Here is a 19,877-nt window from a genome sequence, read left to right on the forward strand (position 1 = left end):
GTCCTAATCCAAATTGTCCAAATTATTATTACTCTAATTATATTACTATTTTATAACCATTTTATTACTATTAAACTTTTAAAATTTTAAAAACAAGTGACTGGTATTTTTCAGATGGGTGATGAGAAGTGCTGACATGTCTCTGCCTCCAGAGCCACTGGCACAGCCTGCAAGCAGGGCAGCTCTGAAATTCACTGTGCCCCACCAGCAGCAGGAGCAGCAGCAGCCTGTGGAGCAGGGAAGGCATCCCCACCCTCAGCCTGTCCCTGCTCCCACCAGCAGTAGCTGTTTCTCAACAAACACCTTGCAAGTGTATTTTTAAACTGCATCCAAGGTTTGAAAGAGCGGCCTCCTGGGAAGGTCAGGTGAGGATGAAGAGGCTTCCCTGGGGAATCTGGCTGTTCACTTTGTACCATGTGGCATGTGGCCATTGCCCTGTGCTGCACATCCTGTCCCAGGGAGGGGACTGGCAGCCTCCACTGCTCATTCCATGGCACAGGCACTGCCCTCTGACTGCAAACCACCTCTTCAGCAGTGGGACCAGGCAGGTACTCCCACCACATGGCAGGAATGATACCAAAACTGCTTCACTGGGCACCACTGCCTCCCCTGCCAGACCTCCCAGTACCAAACTGCCATGAGGGTGCTCATGGAGGTGAACCAGCCTTCCACTGTAAATGTTTGCATAAATACTCTCAAAGCTTACATACTTTTCTTAATTTTGCTTTTAAAACAACAGTATTAGAGGTCTCCCTTTTAGCAAGAAACAAAGAAATGTGACTTTCCACTTCCCACTCATTTTATTCCATGCTGACATTGCTGAAAATTCTATTTTTAAATAGAATTTCTTTCTGATGATGTATATTGGCAATCAAACGCAGGCACAGCATGGTTTTCTGACAAGTTAAAATTCTATGGTATTTTCTCCTAAATAGTCTTATGTACTGATTACTTAGAAGAGTGAATTCCCTGCAAAGCTGTACCCAGGCACTCGGTTTTTGCTCCAGCAGATAAATGTAAGCAATAAAAATATGTTCCATTCTACAGCAGTGCCTATTAAAATGTAAACACCACTGGAAGATTTTGAGCAGGCTACAGAAATGCTTTATTCAAAAGCAAAAGGCTGTCTGAGGCTGCCAAAACCTGGCACAAGAGCATCCATTCATCAAACAGCACCTTCCACCAGTCACTGGGACAGTGCCACAGGGGTCACACTGGGAGCACTGGTGCTGGGACTTTCCCTGCTCAGCCTACAGAAATAGGAGTTGCCATGGAAGCAGGACATGAGTTTGATGGGTGCACAGCACCCTGTGTTCTGCTGGGCTGATGGGAGAGCCATGGCACCAGGAGCTTCCTGTTACGTTGTGATTTCAGGAACCTCGGGTCCCTCCCCTGATAATTTCCTGCCAGGTTTGTCAGTCACCTCTCCTTTCCCCTGCCAGCACTGTCTGTCAGTCCTGGAATTCCAGAAGGGCACTGAGTGATTGGCAGATTCAAAGGATGCCCTCTACCCCCGGGGGGCATTGGGCCATCCAGGTGTCCTTTGTCCCTTGAGACCCCCTCTCCTGTACCTGGTTGGTGGCTTCCCACCCCTTCCCTCCTCCTCCTCCCCATGGTTAAAAAGAACAGCACCCACGGGGTCAAGGAGTTCTGTTGGAGCTGTTGCTGGATTCAGAAGGAATAAAGCTCTGGATCCAAACTCTCCATCAGAATCTACTCCTTTCCTTCACCATCGCCTTAAAGCTTCTCCAGCAGAGGTAACCCCGAGGAGCAGACCCTGTTATGGGGGTGAAGCTCCATCCCACCACCACCAGAGCTCCTGCATGCCTGGACTTGTCTCCAAGCACCCAGCTGCAGCACCCAGCCAGCCAAAAGTGTCTCTGGTGTGAAACACCACAGTGCTGCTGTTTGGTCCAGCACCAAGGGCCAGATAAGCTCAGGCACGTCCCATCTGGCTAGATTGGTAAATATTCCAATAGCTTCCCCTTGGCCATGCTCAAAAGAAGCCCCTGCCAGAGCTTCTTGTGGGGAAGCAAATGTGTCCCATGTTGAGACAAACTTTCCTACCTCTGAGGTCAGAGGTGCAGCTACAGCCTGCATGAAGCAAGATGCTGATGAATTGAAATTCAAAATGTCCCTCATGAATAATTCATTGAATGCGTTTGAGTAAGCTACAGCAGTGTAAATATATGTATGGCTACAAACAGATATGTATATATGCAAATTAACAAAGGAATGGCTCAAGTTACCCACATGGAAAAATCCCAGTGACCTGAGGATGTTTGCTTCATATGCCTCAGCCACATCAAACTGCAACTAAAGGAACAGCCTGAAATTTATCAAACCATGGCGTGAAGCCGTCCTCGTATCATTCACTCATAACATAACAAATCCTCCTCATTTATTTGTATTTGGTTTTTTCCTTAATTCAAGTTCTATTCTCCCAACCCATCATCTCTGCCACCCCAAATGAAGTCCCTATGTCACCAGGAGCCATCAGCTCAGCACCACCTCGTCCACCCTTGGCAGTGAAATTACATGAATAACCATTACCATGGTAGGCCAGCAAGTGCATTAAACCCCTGGAATTCATATAAACAACACAAGAACATAAATGACAGACATAGGTGCAGGGTCCATCGATCATCCCCTTCTCCCTCACAGCAAGAAATGTGGGATCACATTAAAAATAGAACAGACACCTGCAACTAGACGGGTATTTATACAGAATATTGTGACAACTGTCATTTCACATTAGTCAGCAAGATCCCACAGGACCTGGAGAAGTATTAACTGTGCTGCATTTTTTTTTTTCTGGCAAAATATATAAAATCCAGTTTCTTGATGGCTTCCTGGTGGGGATTGCTCCTCTCCCGAAGTCATTCCTGAAATAAGGATGCACCTCCAAGAGCATGGATAGAAAGAATTTACCTAGGCACCAGAGTGGGGGGGGGGCGTGATTCTTCACTTGGGACTCATCCTTCCTTTTTCACAATGTTTTGATGATACCAAACTCAAAAATAAATTACCATAAATGACCCAAAGTTAAGGCAGAACTAATGCACAATATTTATCTGATTACTAATTTGAATTATGACCCCCAAATTGTGAAGATCAGAGAAGGATTATGCACTTCTAAGAGCCCATTTACTGAACAAGTTCCTAAAAGATCTGAAGGAGGAAAATTCCAAACTCCAGAGTCAGAGGTACAGAGGCACTTCTGTTTATTTACAATAACAGAAATGCTTTGCCCATACAGATAAAGTATTTCAAGGTCTTGTTTGTTACCCTGAGCCTCATGAAATAAAAATAGGACTTTTGTGAAAGTCCTAGACGCTCCTTTTATTTGGTGAAAGACATTTACATCACTGGAAGCAAAATGTATCCTCAACAGCAATGTAGTTCCTGTCAAAAAACACACTGTGCCCTACATTTTACCATCATCACAGTTAATCATTTATACACTGTGCAGAGGCACGTGGTGCTCACTGAGAAACACCAAGGCCCACTGTGTGTCCCAAAGAACACTCAGCAAGTACAGGCAAGGTGAACAAGGACAGAGGAAGAAATACCTTGGATACAACCTCTGATGGACAGGGCTGGAGAGACAAGAGATGATGGACAAGGAGACAGAATTGGAAAGGACAAAGGGAACTAGAGAAAAGGACATGTCAACAAGGCAAAACTCAAAAAACTTCATGGGGAAGAAGAGGGTCTTGAAACAGATGTAGAAAGGGCCAATGGATTCCAAAGAAAAGGTGATGGAATTGGGATGGCAGACAAAGAGAATGCTGAGTGCATCCATCTGTGGGTCAAGGGGAGCCACTGGAAGGACAAGGGCATTATCAGAGCACAGGAAGGCTTTCAGCAGCAGCAGCTGAGGGAAACAGGGGAAAATCTGTAATCTTCTGTAAAGAGCCAAAAAATGCTGGTTTAGAACAACTCACACAAGAGAAGAGGCAGAACTGCCCTGATCAGAACTACAAGATAAAATGTAATGTGGCACAGCGGAAAGTGGAGAACTGATCTGCCTGTCATTTAATGCCACCAGAAGCATTTTATAAACACACATTAAAATTCAGGTTCTGTTTCTGAGTGCCTCTCGCTGAGGGAACTGGAGAGGGCATGGCCTTGACTCATGTCCTGGCTGGCACCGAGGTCCCCAGCTGTGCCAGCTCAGACCTGTGCTCCCAACAAAGGCCATCTGTCAGTGGCCTCTGACACCCCAGCTCTCCCCTGCCTTGTCCCTGTGTCCAGGGCATCTGGGCTTGTTTGTACCAACAACAGTCCTGTTGAAGCACAGCCTGTCACACAAGAAGCACAGCCTGTCACACAGCTCCTTGTCATCTGGACTGGGAATTGGCTCAAAGATTCAACCACGCTTCCCTTCCAACCATTAGTGGTTGGTCAAACCCCAGTCATCCCCTGCCCAGCAGAGGGGGACAGGCCACCTGTCCCAGACTCTACAGGGCCTGGAGGAACCTGTCATGGCACTCTCAGCCAGGTGGAAGACATCCAGCTGTGGGCTCCTAAAATAGAGCCAGCATGGCCATACACAAAATGTTTGACCAGTACAAGTGATGAGCCCCTTGGAGCATCATTCCCAAGCCTGCAGCAAGCTCTCCACCTTTGCTCATCTTTGCATCATGACCAACATCTTTTTGGAAGACAAAGGCATAACAACTGAATTCAGGCATCATTAGATGGGATTTTCCAATATGTGCTGTGCAGGCCAGATGATCCTGATGCCTTAAGTTCTAGCTTTCATATTATCCAGATTCTGTACTGCATTAGTATAGAACTCTGAACTCCATCTAAAGTGTTAGCAAGTTCTCCTCACAGTTCAGTCACACAAAACAATCCTTTTCCAGCCCCTGAACCAAGGACGCTGTTGCAGCTTCAGGCTCAAAATGTGTAAGCAGTGAATTGAAGAGAGCAGTCTGGGAGGATGGGACTGCATAACCTGAAGCTGTAATGGGACAATTAATCCCAATATGGAAATGGACCAAAAGTTATAAAAGTGTGAAAACTCGTGACCTACTGTCCATCTTGGGGGTAGCCTCAGTCAGGCTCTTGTACTGCCCAAGGTGTATTCTTGGAAGGCCTTTATAATAAATACCTACTTTATTCTTTAGCCTCTGTTCTAGGTAGCCTCTCAAGGCATCAATCCCAGCTGTTCCTCTTGACCTTGCAATCTCTATTTTAATTATTGTGTCCTCCTGGTTACAGAATATCAAGGATATCAAGGAACATTACAGCTAACAATCTTGTACTTGGAGGTTTTCCTCCCACCATGGACTTTCAACAACTGTTACACATTTTCCTTTGATTTTGATAATCTAATGTTAAATCACGACCTATCCCCAATCCACTTCAGATTTTGTTTGTTTAATCAAGAGTTGAGCAATTTCAAAGATGTTTTTACAATTCAAACACTGGTCAGTTGCACACTGAGCTGATCCTTTGATATCTGAAAAGTTCTCCAATGCCAACCTCACAGTTCTAATCTTCCTGATATTGCAGGCAATCTAGTTGATTTTACAGATGATTCTGATTAAATGAGCTTTTTTAAATGAGCTTTTTTTTTTTTAAATGAGCTCTCTCCAGTTCTCGCAAAAATATATAAAATATCTACAAATGTGATACAATGAACTTTAAGTTCTTCTGCTTAGAGCAACACTTGGTGCACAGGTGCTGACATTTCTTAGTCATTAAAGAAACTAAACCTAAAATTCTTTAAGAATATTTTATTCAATACTCTATTGGAGTTTTCCTCTAACAGCAGTTACTGCACAGTTCTCATAGTTTATACATAAGAAGAGTTATTTTTGTGGATAAAAGACAACAAGAAGTCAATAATCTTTGGCAGACAGCCTTCATTGTTCTGCTAGCACAAGCTCATCCAACTGCTGATGACCCTTGATGTTTCCCTGATATTGTTTTCTGCTATAAAATAGAAGATCTAATATATGCTGAAGGTCAGTCCCCACCAAAGACTGCAATCAGAGACAGCCTTCATAAACTCACTGAAATCTGTAATACTGTGCAACATCCTCTGTCCTGTCACATCAGTGACTCCATCCATGTGTCCTCTGCCCAGGATGCTGCAGAGCTGGAAGTGCCCCTACTTCTGCACCACTCCTTGTGCACGAGGAAAAGCTGATCCATGGATCACACCAGGGCATGTGGAAGCTGCTGGCACAGGCAGTGTAACTCTATAACCACTTCATGAAGAAGGATAAAGCCCTGCCACATTCCCCAGTGGTGCCCACCTCTGCTAGGGACACACACTTGCACTTAGGGCAACAGCAGCAGAAAATCAGTGATCAACTCTAAATGCTCAACATCTTTTAGAAAAAATCACAACTAAAACCTAGACTTCTCACCATAGCTTGGAGTCAGGCAGTTATGAGGGACTTCTAATGAGCAATTTAGGTAATTAAAAAGTCAAATATACAATATGCAAGAAGCAGCATCAGTGTGTCACTGCTCCATGGCATGGTGCTCCTGATCCTGGCCAGTGGCTCCAGTGGCTCATGATGGGTCCAGTGCCACTGGAACACATCATTGTGGCTCTGTGATGGCTGCAAAGAGTTTTCCATACAAGCCTGAGCTTGGCTCATGTTGGAACATGTTTTGTCACCAACATATATAAAGTATGTTGGGTAATTGCTGCTGGAATTCAACATGTGCTGTATCTCATCCAGGAGATGCAATTTACTGGCTGTATTCCAGTAAAATAACTTTATGGCTTTCTGTCATGATAAATAACTGTTAATAGCATAATGGAATTAATATTTACTTTGAAGTTATGCTGTCTATTCAAATAAAGTTGCTATATATAGAATCATCCCCATGCTGCTGGGCTTTTAAATGCTGAGAATTGACAAGACAACAGGCAAATATTAAATTCCAGCTCCCTCCAGCCATTAATAAGCTTTTTGATTTTGAGTTTGTGATTGAAACACTTCTGTCTATTTTATATAGCTGTGATAGTTCAAGAAGTGTTAATTCAAATGTGGGACAGATGAGGCAGGAAGGACTTTTGGGGTCTGGGAGCTCCCTCTGCCTGCCCTAAGAATGGAGACAGTGTAGGATGGTGGGTCTGGACCACCAGGCTTGGAGCTAGGGGCAGCAAGTATTCACAGGAAAGTTCATGATTTAACACACAAAAACTGATCATGTTTTTGTCATTATAAATGTACTTTTTATAATTACAACAAGGAGAGATTAAAGAGACACTGAAGTCTAACCATATCTCTTCTTCCCAGGGATGAAAGGAAGTACATAAGGCAAGTACACAGAAGGCAGGAAAGGAGATGGCATTTCATCTTTTAAAGCTCAAAAACATGCTTCCTTTTAGTAGAAAAATGCTAAAATAAATTGTCCTGGCTATGGTAGGACACTACAGACACAATGGAAACTTGCCTGCAGGGACAACAGTGAGCCTAACCAACAGAAGGACAAGGAAGGGCCAAGCCATTGCTCCCATCATGCATGCTCAGAAGGAAGTGCAGTAGGAGGATTAGGCAGTGCAGCAGAGTCACAGGCGTTGCAAATCCTCCTCACAGTGCTCCAGCATGCTCGTGTCACCTCATCCTGCTTTTATTCAAAATTTCTTCATGGCAACAAGCACACAAAAACTGCAGGCAAAGTGTAACCATCAACAGAAACGCCCACGCAGTATCAGAGAGTGTCTGGGGTCAGACAGAAGGCAGAATCTTCACAAACATATTTATAGTGCTCTAAGACGCTGCAGTCCTCTGGAACACAGGGCCTTTTAATGGAAAAACACCACGGATTTGTCGTGGCAACTGACAAGGAGCCACTCCAGCAGCCTGGTGCTGTCCAGCAAGGAGGGCAGAGGGAATGCCATGGTGGGGGCTGCCGTGGGTCAGTGCTGGCCAGTGCAAAGAGGTGCTGGGGCACCCAGCCCTGCCACCACCAACACATCCCCTTGTGGAGACCCTGGGGGGCATTCTCTGGTCTAGGGAGACACAAGAAGCTTCCTTCAAAAAGCTGTTAGACCCCACTGGCTCCTTCCCCTGTTCCTCTGTCTGTTCCTATGTCCCTCAGCCACTCCTTCTCTATTCCTTTATTGACCCTCATCTTTGTACTGCCCCAGACCAGGGTGAGCCCCCAGGCCCCTTGGGAGACAAAGTGAGACCCTCTGTGTGTGGGACCTGAACATCTCACTGCGTGGCTGAATAAAACATCTGTGGATATTATGTAAAGGTCCTTTTTGCTTCCTTAGCCTGGACTATGCTAGCAGCAATTCAGACTGCTGAACTGAACCCTGCAGAGGCACCCAGACATGCCCCAAGAGCCCCCAGGCTTTGCACTGGGACATCAGAATCTTTACTGATTGATTTGGATGCCTGAACTCTTCACCTTAGAGGAGTTCAGAGCTATTGTAGCTTATTGTGAGGACTCAGCCAAACATTAAACCAAGCGCAGCTCTGCCAAGCGCTGCAGTCAGAGACGGACATCGAGCCCTCCCTGGTGCGTGGAGCCGCGTCCAGCTGCTGTCCACGGCGGACAGAGGGACTCCAGCTGTGGGGGGAGCATCACCACAACACCGAGCAAGGATGCAGCAGAGGGCTGGGGGTCCGGCTGCAGGTGTGCAGCCCCCGGGAGGGCAGCGAGGTCCCTCCCGCACGGAGCCCACTGCTGATCCTCGGCAGCCACGCGATGGCAGCAGAAATATGGGAACACCGGAGCGCACGGCCGCGTTATGCCAGCGCTCCAAGGAAAAGGGATTCCGCAAAGACGAGGCGACTGCTACACGTGAGACAACGTCTGCGACGGGTTTAGGACAAGCAGAGAGTAGAAAAACAGATTTTCTCCCCGAAATACAATAATTCGCACTTTTTGCATTCTGATATTACCAACAGGGTCACTCGGGCTCCCCTGCTGTAGAGCCGGCACAGCAGAGCCATGTCCCCGGCAGCTTCGATCTGATTTACAGCACACACAGCAAGACCCAGAGCTCAGCTCCTGCCTCACACTAATTCCTGGGTCAGATCCTGGCTGGAAACCAAGGGAACCCCTTGCTGTTGACGCTGCCAAGCCCATCCCTGCTCCCCTCTGTCATGTCTCCCTTTTCACTTCACCCCAGGGTGCTAGTGGGCAATTAATGCTTTTTATGTACAGAAAGTGTCCAAGCACCATCTAATTAATCCTCATCCCTTGCCTACAAAAAAAGAGGGAAGTAAATAACATCCTACAAAGGTGTGGCAATCCAAACATGTCAGATGTAGCCACACTCTAAAATCCCCTCTTGACAGGTTCTGTGTCTGTGTTGCTGGCTGGGGACAGCACCAGATTGTGTTTAGGAACTCCAGCACCTTCAAACCTTCAGACAAGACTCTGCTCTCCCTCCCCACGCGCAGCTTGGTGAGCAGTATCCCACTTTCCAACAGGAACTCAGGAAATTAAAATGTTTAATGCACCCCTGACACACACAGAATCAGTAGCAATACAGCAAACAAGGTTTGTCCTCTTGCCAGAAAGAAAGAAAAGAAAGAAAAGAAAGAAAAGAAAGAAAAGAAAGAAAAGAAAGAAAAGAAAGAAAAGAAAGAAAAGAAAGAAAAGAAAGAAAAGAAAGAAAAGAAAGAAAAGAAAGAAAAGAAAGAAAAGAAAGAAAAGAAAGAAAAGAAAGAAAAGAAAGAAAAGAAAGAAAGAGGAGCTCACTAAAAGCCAGGCAGGGAAGGCAGAGCCACCGAGGTTCCTCACTTCCCATGGAAGCCCTTATCTCCGTCACAGCCCACAATGCAATTACAAGATTACAAGGCACATGCTGCTCCAGCATCTGGATCCTCTGTGCAGGCACAGGGATCCCTACAGAACCAGGAAACCTCTTAATCTTGTGAGGAATGGCAGGGATTCTCCTCACAGCACTGCTCCCACTGACCCCTCTCCAGGCACCACTTCCAGGGACAGACACTGTCTGGAGTTCATATTTGTCCACATAGGCACAGAAAGAAAGTGTGCGGTCAAAAAGGTAAATGCTGACCACTGACTCTGGTCCAAAAAGCACTGATGTTTATTTTGTTTTGCTGTAAACTCATCTACATTGTAAACCCACGGATAAAGTCTGTACCAGTACCCTCTATCCCCATCCCAGTCCCTAGCATGTTAAACCCAGACCACAGAGCCACCAATCCAATCTCCATGTATTTTATTCTCAATATATTTCATTTCTGGCCACCAATCTTTAGATCTCCTATTGGATTTTGTTTTCATAAATGGATTTTCCCACAGAGCTGGCAGAAAATAGATTTAATTTCGAATTTCTCTAAACTGAAATAGTCAATATAAATGTCAATGTATGTTTGTGCCATGCAGTTGGTGAGGCGACACAAGCCTCACATTTCAGAGGGATGCAGGGGCCTGCCAGTGTGTTTTGTGTCTGTATACTTGTTCTAATGCTTTCCTTCCTAAGGATAACTAGAAGTATATATATATTTATTAGAATTTTTGTTTCACTGTTTTGTTTTGGGGATGCAAAAAGCAGTATGACATCTAGCACTGCTTTGCAGGCAAGTCAAGAGGCAAAATTCAATGTCAGCAGAGGATTCTGCAAATTGACATCCCCACAGACCCATCACAGAATGGTCTGGATTGGAAGGGACTTCAAGGACACCCTGCCATGGGCAGGGACACTTCCCCTGCTGTAGATCCCCGGTTCCCTCTCTCCCCCCAGCACAGGGTGTAGTTGCAGCACCAATTACTCAACAAAATTCCAAGCTAGCCTGATGTTAATGCCATTAGTCCACAGAGATTCTTTTGGAATCATTTACATCAAAACTGTCTTTTTACATCCTAAATGAAAAATGCTCAGACTTCAGTGAATGGGATTTGAATTACAGCCCTACCACATGTGGCTCAGCTTTATTCATGCTATTTATTAAACAGGGGAAAAATGATGATGCAGTCAATTACAGAGCAATTACCTGAGAGCTGCTGCAAACCTGTTGCCTTGCACTGCAGGGACAGTGGCTGTCCTTGATTTGGACAGAACTTGCCTACAGGGCACCTGCCAGGCAGAGCGTCCCCCAAGGCCCTGATCTCAGCTGAATTTTCATCCTGAGACACCCAGATACTAGGAAAAGTTCTACTGATGAAGTTAAATAAACCATGACAATTAAAGGATTAGGAATGTCATGGGTCTTATGAAGAAAAAAATCTTCTGGACATGTACAGGGCATTAGGTAAAGAAGCCAAAACTCAAGAGAATTTGCTGTGACTTTATGTTACTGCAGGAGAATACATCAGGGCCCTGATATACAAAAGGATTATTGATATGTATGTTCCCTTCTGAAGAGACTCCCAGGAGATCCATTCTGGATTTAACAATAATCCATACTCCCCTTCAGAAATGGCAAAACAATGCTCCCATTTCCCAGGACTGCCTCCAACTCAGGAATCATTAAGATGCCATCACAACCCTGTATTCCAGGTGCCATAAACACCAGCTGGAACAGGAATAAATTCCAACCACAGCTCATGAGCAGTCAACACCTCCAGATTTCTGCACAAGCATCTGCCTGTGGTGCCCACTGTGGAGAGGTGCACACTGCAAAGGTGAGTGTGCCCCAGCAAAGGTGAGTGTGCCCCAGCAAAGGTGGGGAGATTCTGTTGATTCCTAATGAGCTACAGGGGCTAAATGGAGAGGCTGGTTATAAAGGGGATCAGTGAAATCTCAGGAGAGGTGTGAGGACAATGATATTTGCAGCAATGATGAAGAACAGAAAAGTGCCCCTCCTTGTGAGCAGTTTCTCCCTTGTTCAGGGCCACTTGTTTGTGTTCATGTATGCACACATGTGTGTCATATTTCCAGAAAGCCTCTCACATTAAACTCTCCTTTCTCCTCCAAAGCCATTCCACAGTATTTCTTTGAAATGCATTAAGCAGACTGAGTGAACAATGTGATCCTAATTAGTTTGCAAACTACACAGCTCACCTCTGAGGGAGAGCAAAGCCCATGTAAATTAAAGGGAATTGCAGGGAGTTGGCTCAGGCTGCCCAAGGAATCCCTCTCCAGATTAGGGCTGCTCCAATGTGCCACCTCCACCTCCCACCCTCCCATCACAACTGAGCAGATTTCACCCACAATAGCAGGGAATAGAGAGATGTAAAAGCACTTTGCAGTTCAGTATTCCATGGTGGCTATTTTGCACAGTGCAGAGGAGCCCATTTGGTCATTTAGCAAAATCAAAAGTCTGGTCCTTCACAAGTGCCCCAGGCTGCAGAGGCCACTGATACTGTCCCCTCTCTGGTGACCCAGGGCAAGCACTGCCAAAACCCAAATGCTACAAAACCTGTGAGAAGTTTTGATGGTGATGTCCCAGGGTTTATGCAGTAATTGAATAATCTAAAATTTTCATTCCTGTCCTCATGGACTAATCTGCAATAGTGTTAAGGGACTGTTATGATATTAATTAAATACAAGTCCTGCATACAAAATTGATACTTTGCATCTCCATCTCCACAAGGGAGTTTCTCTCTTAATAAGACTGAAATCAAGTTTTACTTTTTGGTTGTTTTTTCTTTTTAAGGAATTCATAAAGATTACCATATTGTACCAAGGTAACAAACACCCAATCTAGAAGAAATTTCAAATACAGAAGCTCTGGTGCTTGGAGTGGGACTAGGGACACAGCTCTGCCCCAGCCTTGGGACAACCCTTCTCCATAACCACTTCTCAGGCACTGGGGTTTGAAGAGACTGAAATATCCTCAACACAGGATAAAGAGCAGCTTGATCAGTGTCAACGTTTCAAAACACACATGACAAGAGGGAAATTCACTATAAAAACATGACCTTGTTTTAATTTTGGCAGCAGTTTACTACGAATTCACATGAAGGCACAGTTACACCCTCCTGGAAAAGTTCACACACAAGAAAAGGCAGAAATGCATCCTCTGAGTCAGGAGTCTGAAAAGCAGAGCAGCACCATCCAGAGTCATGGCAAAGCTATTCCAACACTCCCCTTCCTATTATTTATTAGTTAATATTTTTAATTATGTGAATTGATTAGGAACACATCACCAGGGATCCTAATTAATTAGAATTTTAAAAAGGATCACAGACCAGAGATTCCACAAAGAATTGCACAAAGAGGTGTATTAAGGGAAAGGCCAAATTAACTTCTCCTTTCTGGTTTATCCAGCCTTTTCTAAGAGGACTGTGATCAGATTAACCAAGTAATACCCAAACCCTTCCTGTACAGCAATGCTAACCAAGGCAACAGCTTGAGGATTTCAGGCCATGTTCATTTAACATCCACTTGATTAAGTAGTTTATTCCTCCTAATCCATATTTATTTAAATGAGTCAGAGTAGTTTATTCCTTATTTATGTCCTAAATTTGCTTTAGCTGTCTCACCCATGCTCACCAAATCCTTCTGGAGGGTTCTGATAGACATCAGCATCCCTCAGGATGCAGACTTCTTGTTTCAAAAATGTATTTTTCTATTTACCCAAAACTTGGAAAGACAAAGGAGCCATCACATTGACAACACTCAGGAAGGAATTAATTATTAAATCTTCTAATACAAACCCCTGTTCAGAACTGGCTGGTCAGTAGTTTCACAGGCCAGCATGTTCCTCTTCTCTGCCTCTGAGCTGCCATTTCCAATGTTTGGATGCTATTGATGCTCTTGGCTGTCGGCTCTGCAAGTACTTTTCCATCAGTGCAACAATGATCCCTATTTATCTTCTGGCTGCAAGAGTTGCTGAGATGATCTGGCAGTGCCACAAGGCAGACAGTTATTTCATGCCCTGTTAAACCCTAATGCGGCTAACTACAGTATCACTCCAAATTTGAAAAAAGCCTTTTTTTTGTTATTTTAAATCTGCTGCCTACGTGTCCAAGTTGAGAACATTGCTTCCTTTTAGAATGTTATTACAAACCTAAACTCAAAATGCTGTCTGTGAAGTAGCAAGGTGTACTGATTGAGTAATTAATTAGTAAGGTTAAAACTACATCATTCTGCCCAAGAAACACCTGGAAGTCAAGAGAACAGACAACTTCTGCACCGTTCAGAACAGAGACTGGCAGTGACCACCCAGGTGCTGCCTGTGGATGAGAGGGTGCAAGTACCTTCTTGAAGACAGAAAATCAAGTACTAAAGGGCTCTCAAGGTGGAAAAGGATGTAGGAATAAATGGCTAAATCCTAGTACATCCAAATCACAAAGCAAATAGTTTAACACTTATTTTCCTGAGTGGTGAATGTGATCAGCCACAAGGAGGATCCCTGAAAGCTGCACTTCTTCCAGCTCCAGATGTGCCCATATTTGCTACTTTCCAGGAGACACACTTCAGTAAAAGAGAAATTAATGGGTTCAGTGCAGGGCTCTTTGAGCTAAACACAATCACCACCACATCCATGCAGTTGGGCACTAAAGGGCTGGATAGTTCCAGCTTTGGAATAACCCCAAGAAAGTCCCATTTATTTTCTTATGTGCTTATGTGGCAGCCAAAGGTCGTCAACAATCCCTTGCTACAGGTAAAGGGACAGCACAGGTCTGGTGTTCTGAACTGTGAAAGTTTACAGAAGTTAATTAAATCACACTCTGAAAACCCAAAACAAAAACAAGGCACCATTTCTGTGATGATGACTTTTTTTTTTTTTTGTGCTTGTCATAATAAAACATTGTTATTGGATGTAAAAATTATGGAACAAAGTTATGCCTCTCTGGTGTAATATAATGCAATCCATTTAATACTATTTTAAACCCCAAAACCTCATTAGAGCAGACAGAATGTAAGAATGACAAATGGGCTAGGAGGAAGCTGGAGCACGAGATGAATTCTGGGCACTTGTTCCCTTCCCATTGCTGGCACTGACTTTGGGGATGCTGGGGGAGTGTCAGCCACCAGCACCACGTGGGGAGAGCAGGGTGCCCGTCACCCCAACAGGAGGGAGATTCATGCCTTGCAAAGCATCAGCCTGACAGCTGCCAGACAGGCCTGGAGACACAAGTGAAGCTCTGCCTGTCATGGACACCCCAATTACACCAGCCAGGCTCACAGGCTGTCAACTGTAAAATCAACCCAGCCTACACAAACACACACCCGGCAGCCTCCCACCCCTTGGCCAAACTGACACAGCTGAACGCTGCAATTACACATTTTAACAGCCTTGGACCACTTTGGCCCCAAGTTTGGTATCCAGTGTTGGGAATATAGTCCTGCTGTCTTAGGAATGAGCTGGGCACAGCTCTGCGGGTGGGCTTCTGCTACCAGAACAAGTAATTGCTATTTAATAAATATAAAACTTGGATAAATGCACTTGTTATCCACACCTGTGCAAATCTTTAACATCAGAAGTGACCAGAGTGATCAGAACAGCTCTCTCCTCATGCAGACGGAGGTTAAGAAAGAAAAGTGGTGTCAAACAATGACATATTTTAGAACCAACGAGCTTATTCCAGAAAGCTTATTTAGAAATAATGCCTCAGGTGCAGTCACTTGCATGAATGTGTCTGAGTGGCTGAATACCATCAGCAGAGCAAAGGTTCTCTCAAAACACACATGGATTCTGAGTCAAATTCAACAGAAATTCTTCCCCTGCATACTGCAAGACCAACACTCCATCAGCACACAGAAATTACAGCAATTGCTACCAAAACTTAGCTGAGATTTGTGAGAATCAAATTGGACCCATTCCAGCTACCATAGTTACAGAGTGCTGTGCAGCCCACCCTGAGGTGCTGGGTTGCCCTTGGGCAGTGCTTGTTACAAAACCACAGTTTACCAGAAGATGCTCAGTGTGGAGACACTCTACAGTCACACAGCCCAGCCAGCAGCCACACAGGTGGGTGGTGAAGCTGTACTCACAGTTTGCTCACAGGAGTAATAAAGAACAAGCATATTTGCTGGGGGTGGGGGGAATTGGGGTTTTACCCCAACCAGCAACTAAGACCCAGGCCAGGGGTAGCAGATGGAAGTTAGCAAATAGGAGTAGTTTTCCAAAGGTGTGGACATCCCAACCCTTTGTTGGGTTGAGGTGTCTTGGGGAGCCATCACTTCCTGGCCCAGCACAGCCCACAGTCACCCCCACCATGCTCCTACCTCCACTCCTTGCACCTTCAGTTTCATGTGATCCTCTCTGGTGGTCTTCCCATCTTTCCTTTTTTTCCAGCAATATCCATCTTTCCTGTATTTCACTTTCTTTCTGTTGTACAGGATCATAGAACCATTCTGTGGTCTAAAAGCAAGAAACAGGTTTGGGTTACATAAAGCAACAAAACCAGACTGAAAGTGTGTATGGAATAATGTCCCACAGACTAGCAAAAGGCTCCACAGAACAGCAACAGTCAGGATTTGGTGTCAAATAAATGCTCCCCTTTTGCTGCTGTTACCTGGCTGAAGTGATGTCTGCAATCTGCAAACTCCTCTGTGAGATCTTGTACCTAATGCAGGAAGTGCCAGTGATAGGTTAAAGGAAAAAAAAGAAAGGAATTCTGATAAAATAGCCAACATCTTCATTGGATGTATTTGGACTGCTACATGCTGAAAATTAGAAGGAAAGAAAATTTAGGGGGAAAAAAAAAGAATTGTTATTTAATTACAATTTCTCTCTCTTGCTAACACATCAGCAGAATGAGATTCCAACCACCTCTAAGGCTGCATCAGGACATGGATGTTGGCTTAAAATGACAACAAACAAGCAAAACAGAAGGGAAGGATAAAAGCACAAGCTTATACATTGGTTTCACTGCTCTGCTTAGATCAGTGCTAGACAGGGAGTAACCTGCTCCCTTCTGAGCTACTGCTCAACTTCAAAGACACAGGAAAACTTTTTCCACTTAAAAACTACGATGGCAATTGGAAATATCCTTAAAGGCACGGTGAGGCCCAGCAGACAGGAACCACTGTAGTTTGGGTGTAGAGAGATTTTGCTGTTTGCTAAGCCAAATCACAACTGAGGCAAGTCTGTTGTAACACCAAGAAATAACAAATACCCTCCAAGCTGGGAGGCAGTGAGAATTTTTTCCACGTACACACAAATATTTATTGCTTGTGGCCACAAACCCAAGCCCCATCCTCCCAAACTACACCTCCTCCTATCTCCCAGGTCCCAGCAGCCTGGACCCAAGGGCTTGGGGAGGCTACTCCTCCTTTCTTCCTCTTCACCCTGAAAATAAACACTGGGGTGTCAGCACAGCCACGGGATCTGTTTGACAGCACTGGAGACAGTGCATTCATTCAGGGGAGGTATTATGTATCTCATTTCAATGTTTATTCTATAAACCCCCAGTCACTGCACGTGGCAGCTTAAACCCTTCTCACAACACCAGAGATCCCCCAGGCACCTTTGAGCTGTGTCCGTGGCTGACGAGTCACCCAGGGCAGGCAATGAAGAACCAGAGAGCTGAGCTCCTGCCTGCTGCCCCTGCCCTCACACACAGGGTGTTCCACAAAACAGGAGCTGGAGGCTCCTGATGCCAGGGAAATCCTGCTTCCCTCACCCCCAGTGCCACCTGGGCACAGGCAGGGCAGAGCTGAGCCCTGCAGCCTCACTGCTGCTCTGCAGGGCTGGAACAGGGTTTGTTGATTTCTGCAATGAAAAAGGAACACGGTGAGAGGGCACTGGCAAAGCAGTTAACGAGATTTATAGAAAATAGAGCCCAATGAAACAAAATCTCTTAAGGATCTCTGGAGCGGTTTTCGATTTTGATAAGAGCGTATCGAGCTGCTTTAAGGCTCACAGAAAGCAGCTGGTTTTTAAAGATAACTTCATGAGATGAGACACAATTTTAACCTGATCTACACTGCTGCTGCATTTCACCCACTGTAAGGAAGAAAAGAGGAAAGCTCTGCCCTGCTCATCCATCTCTCAGCATTCAGACATAGCCCAGAGCAGCCAACTGATCATGTGGGAAGACACAGCAGGCGAAGCCTGCCGGGGATTCCCAGGGCATGTGACAGATGTGACTCCAGCCCAAATCTCTGGGGGTTTTGCCACTCAGACAGAATTTGGGGATTTCCTTTTTCCCTTTGCAGATGAGAGGGACAAAGTCACAAGCCTGAGTGCAGGCTGCAATTCTTGATTGGCTCTGGATTTCCTCTCCTTTATGAGCCCGTGGCATTTAAAAGCTGCCTAATCTCTATTTTGGTTTCTTGCCTGTGGCCTGAGGGAAGGAGAGGGAAGGACAGGAAGAGTAATTGCAAAGCAGAAAGCCTTTTGTCTCAAGTATTGATGAGATCTGGAATGCTTTCCTCCCTCTCACCCTGCTATCTATTGCCAAGGCTCCCACAAATTGCCACAACAGCCTAAGAGCTACTTTTGCCCAAATTATTCCTGCTACAGTGAGGAAGAAGATCCTAAATTCTATTATCCTACTTATTTTTAACATGAACAATCATCCCCTGCAGCCAGTGGGTCTGAGCTCGTTGCCTGGGGTGACCCAGGGCTCCTGCCAGTGCTCAGGAGTAATCCAGGCCAGTGGATAAACCAGAATTTCCCTCAGTAAGACAAAGAGAGGGAGGAACAGAGGAAACGGAATTTCCAGGGACGATTTTCCAGAGAGGTCATTTTGCATCTGACACCCAACTTAGCTGTGCATACTGACCTCTGGCTCCAAGTCCTGCTCTAAGCGGGTTTTGTTTCTTTTGGATTAAGTCCCTCACCTGGGTTATAGGAATCTAAACCTATTTATCTTCTTGTTAACAGGAACCAGGATGCAAAGAGGGAATAAACAGAAAGCAAGTTAAGATTAGGATGTTTTGGTCAACTGATGCTTCATCTGTCACTCCATTAGTGCTCAAATTTAGGTCCCTCTGGCCTGAAGGACAGAGATTTCCCCTTAATCACATTACTGCAATATTAAAAATACTTTTCAGTTTAACCAGTTCCCTCTAAATTGTCACATCGAGATGTGGTAAATGTCAGATATATCAGTTAATGAAAACTACATTCTACTGCCTCAGGAGCTGGGGGTGCCAAAGGGAATTGCAAATACTGCAAATCCAAAAGAGTCTCTTTTTCGAGATAACAGAGCAAAATCGGCCAGAACCATTCCTTGAGAAGGGCCATGGCTCTAAGAGTTATTTTTTATTGTATCATCTGCATTTATTCCAGTTCCAATTCAAGGAGGATATTTAAGGGACAAATATGGATGTTTAATACAGCTGCCATAAGCAGAGGTACCACACACCAGACCCTGCCTGAACCTCACCAGGGCACGAGCAGAAGCTGCTCCCAGTGCCTGGGTGACACCCCCCCTCCATCCCTGCCACCCATCACACTGAGAGATGGCTCCTGCAAACAGCCTGGATGATGCCATTTTTCACTTGCATGATATTTTCTCTGGCTGTAAAGTTATCATGGAGCCAAGGGACAACAGGAGGGGACTATCTTCCATCTTCTGCATCTATGCATGATAATAATGAGAAATTAACTTCTGCTTTCCCAAAGGAGCAACCTACTGATGCAGAAACTGGCTGGGAAAAGCTGGAGTCCTGGAGGAAGACATGAAAAGAGACAGCCTTTCAAGAAAATATTGCACAGAATCCTTGTCCTCGTTTCCATAGGAATGCAAATATCTTGAACCTGTCTTTATCCAGGCCAGTGTGGGAATGGGGAGAAGAGGCAAGAGTGAGTGTGACAAGGTGCCTCCCACTCAGCTAATGCCCTGCCATGCAGCAGAGCAGGCAGAGCTCTGGGGCTAGCAAACACTGCAGGTGATCAACACCAATCTATTTCCTTCTGCTCTGCACTGTCCTCACACTGCAGCAGTGATGGACAGGGACTGTCAGTCAGGACTGACATCATGCTCTCAGAAACACCTCATCTCTTATTTCTTGTTTCTGCCCAAGAAAAATATCTGATGACTGAAGTTATTTCTCCCCTGAGGAATGCTGC

The 19,877-nt window shown here is 45.1% G+C and overlaps 1 protein-coding gene across 4 annotated transcripts in view; it reads right to left on the reverse strand.

Moving 5' to 3' along the window:
* The window catches only part of CAMTA1 (calmodulin binding transcription activator 1), a 242,353-nt gene that overhangs the window by 143,549 nt on the left and 78,927 nt on the right, over positions 1–19,877 (reverse strand). For all 4 annotated transcript variants that reach the window (XM_050982727.1, XM_050982724.1, XM_030233537.2 and 1 more), the window contains one exon: positions 16,082–16,217. In XM_050982727.1, the coding sequence (XP_050838684.1) occupies positions 16,082–16,217 (136 nt within the window). The remainder of the gene's footprint in view (positions 1–16,081; positions 16,218–19,877) is intronic.

The sequence above is a fragment of the Serinus canaria genome, chromosome 21 (assembly GCF_022539315.1).
Source record: "Serinus canaria isolate serCan28SL12 chromosome 21, serCan2020, whole genome shotgun sequence".
Taxonomy (NCBI): domain Eukaryota; kingdom Metazoa; phylum Chordata; class Aves; order Passeriformes; family Fringillidae; genus Serinus; species Serinus canaria.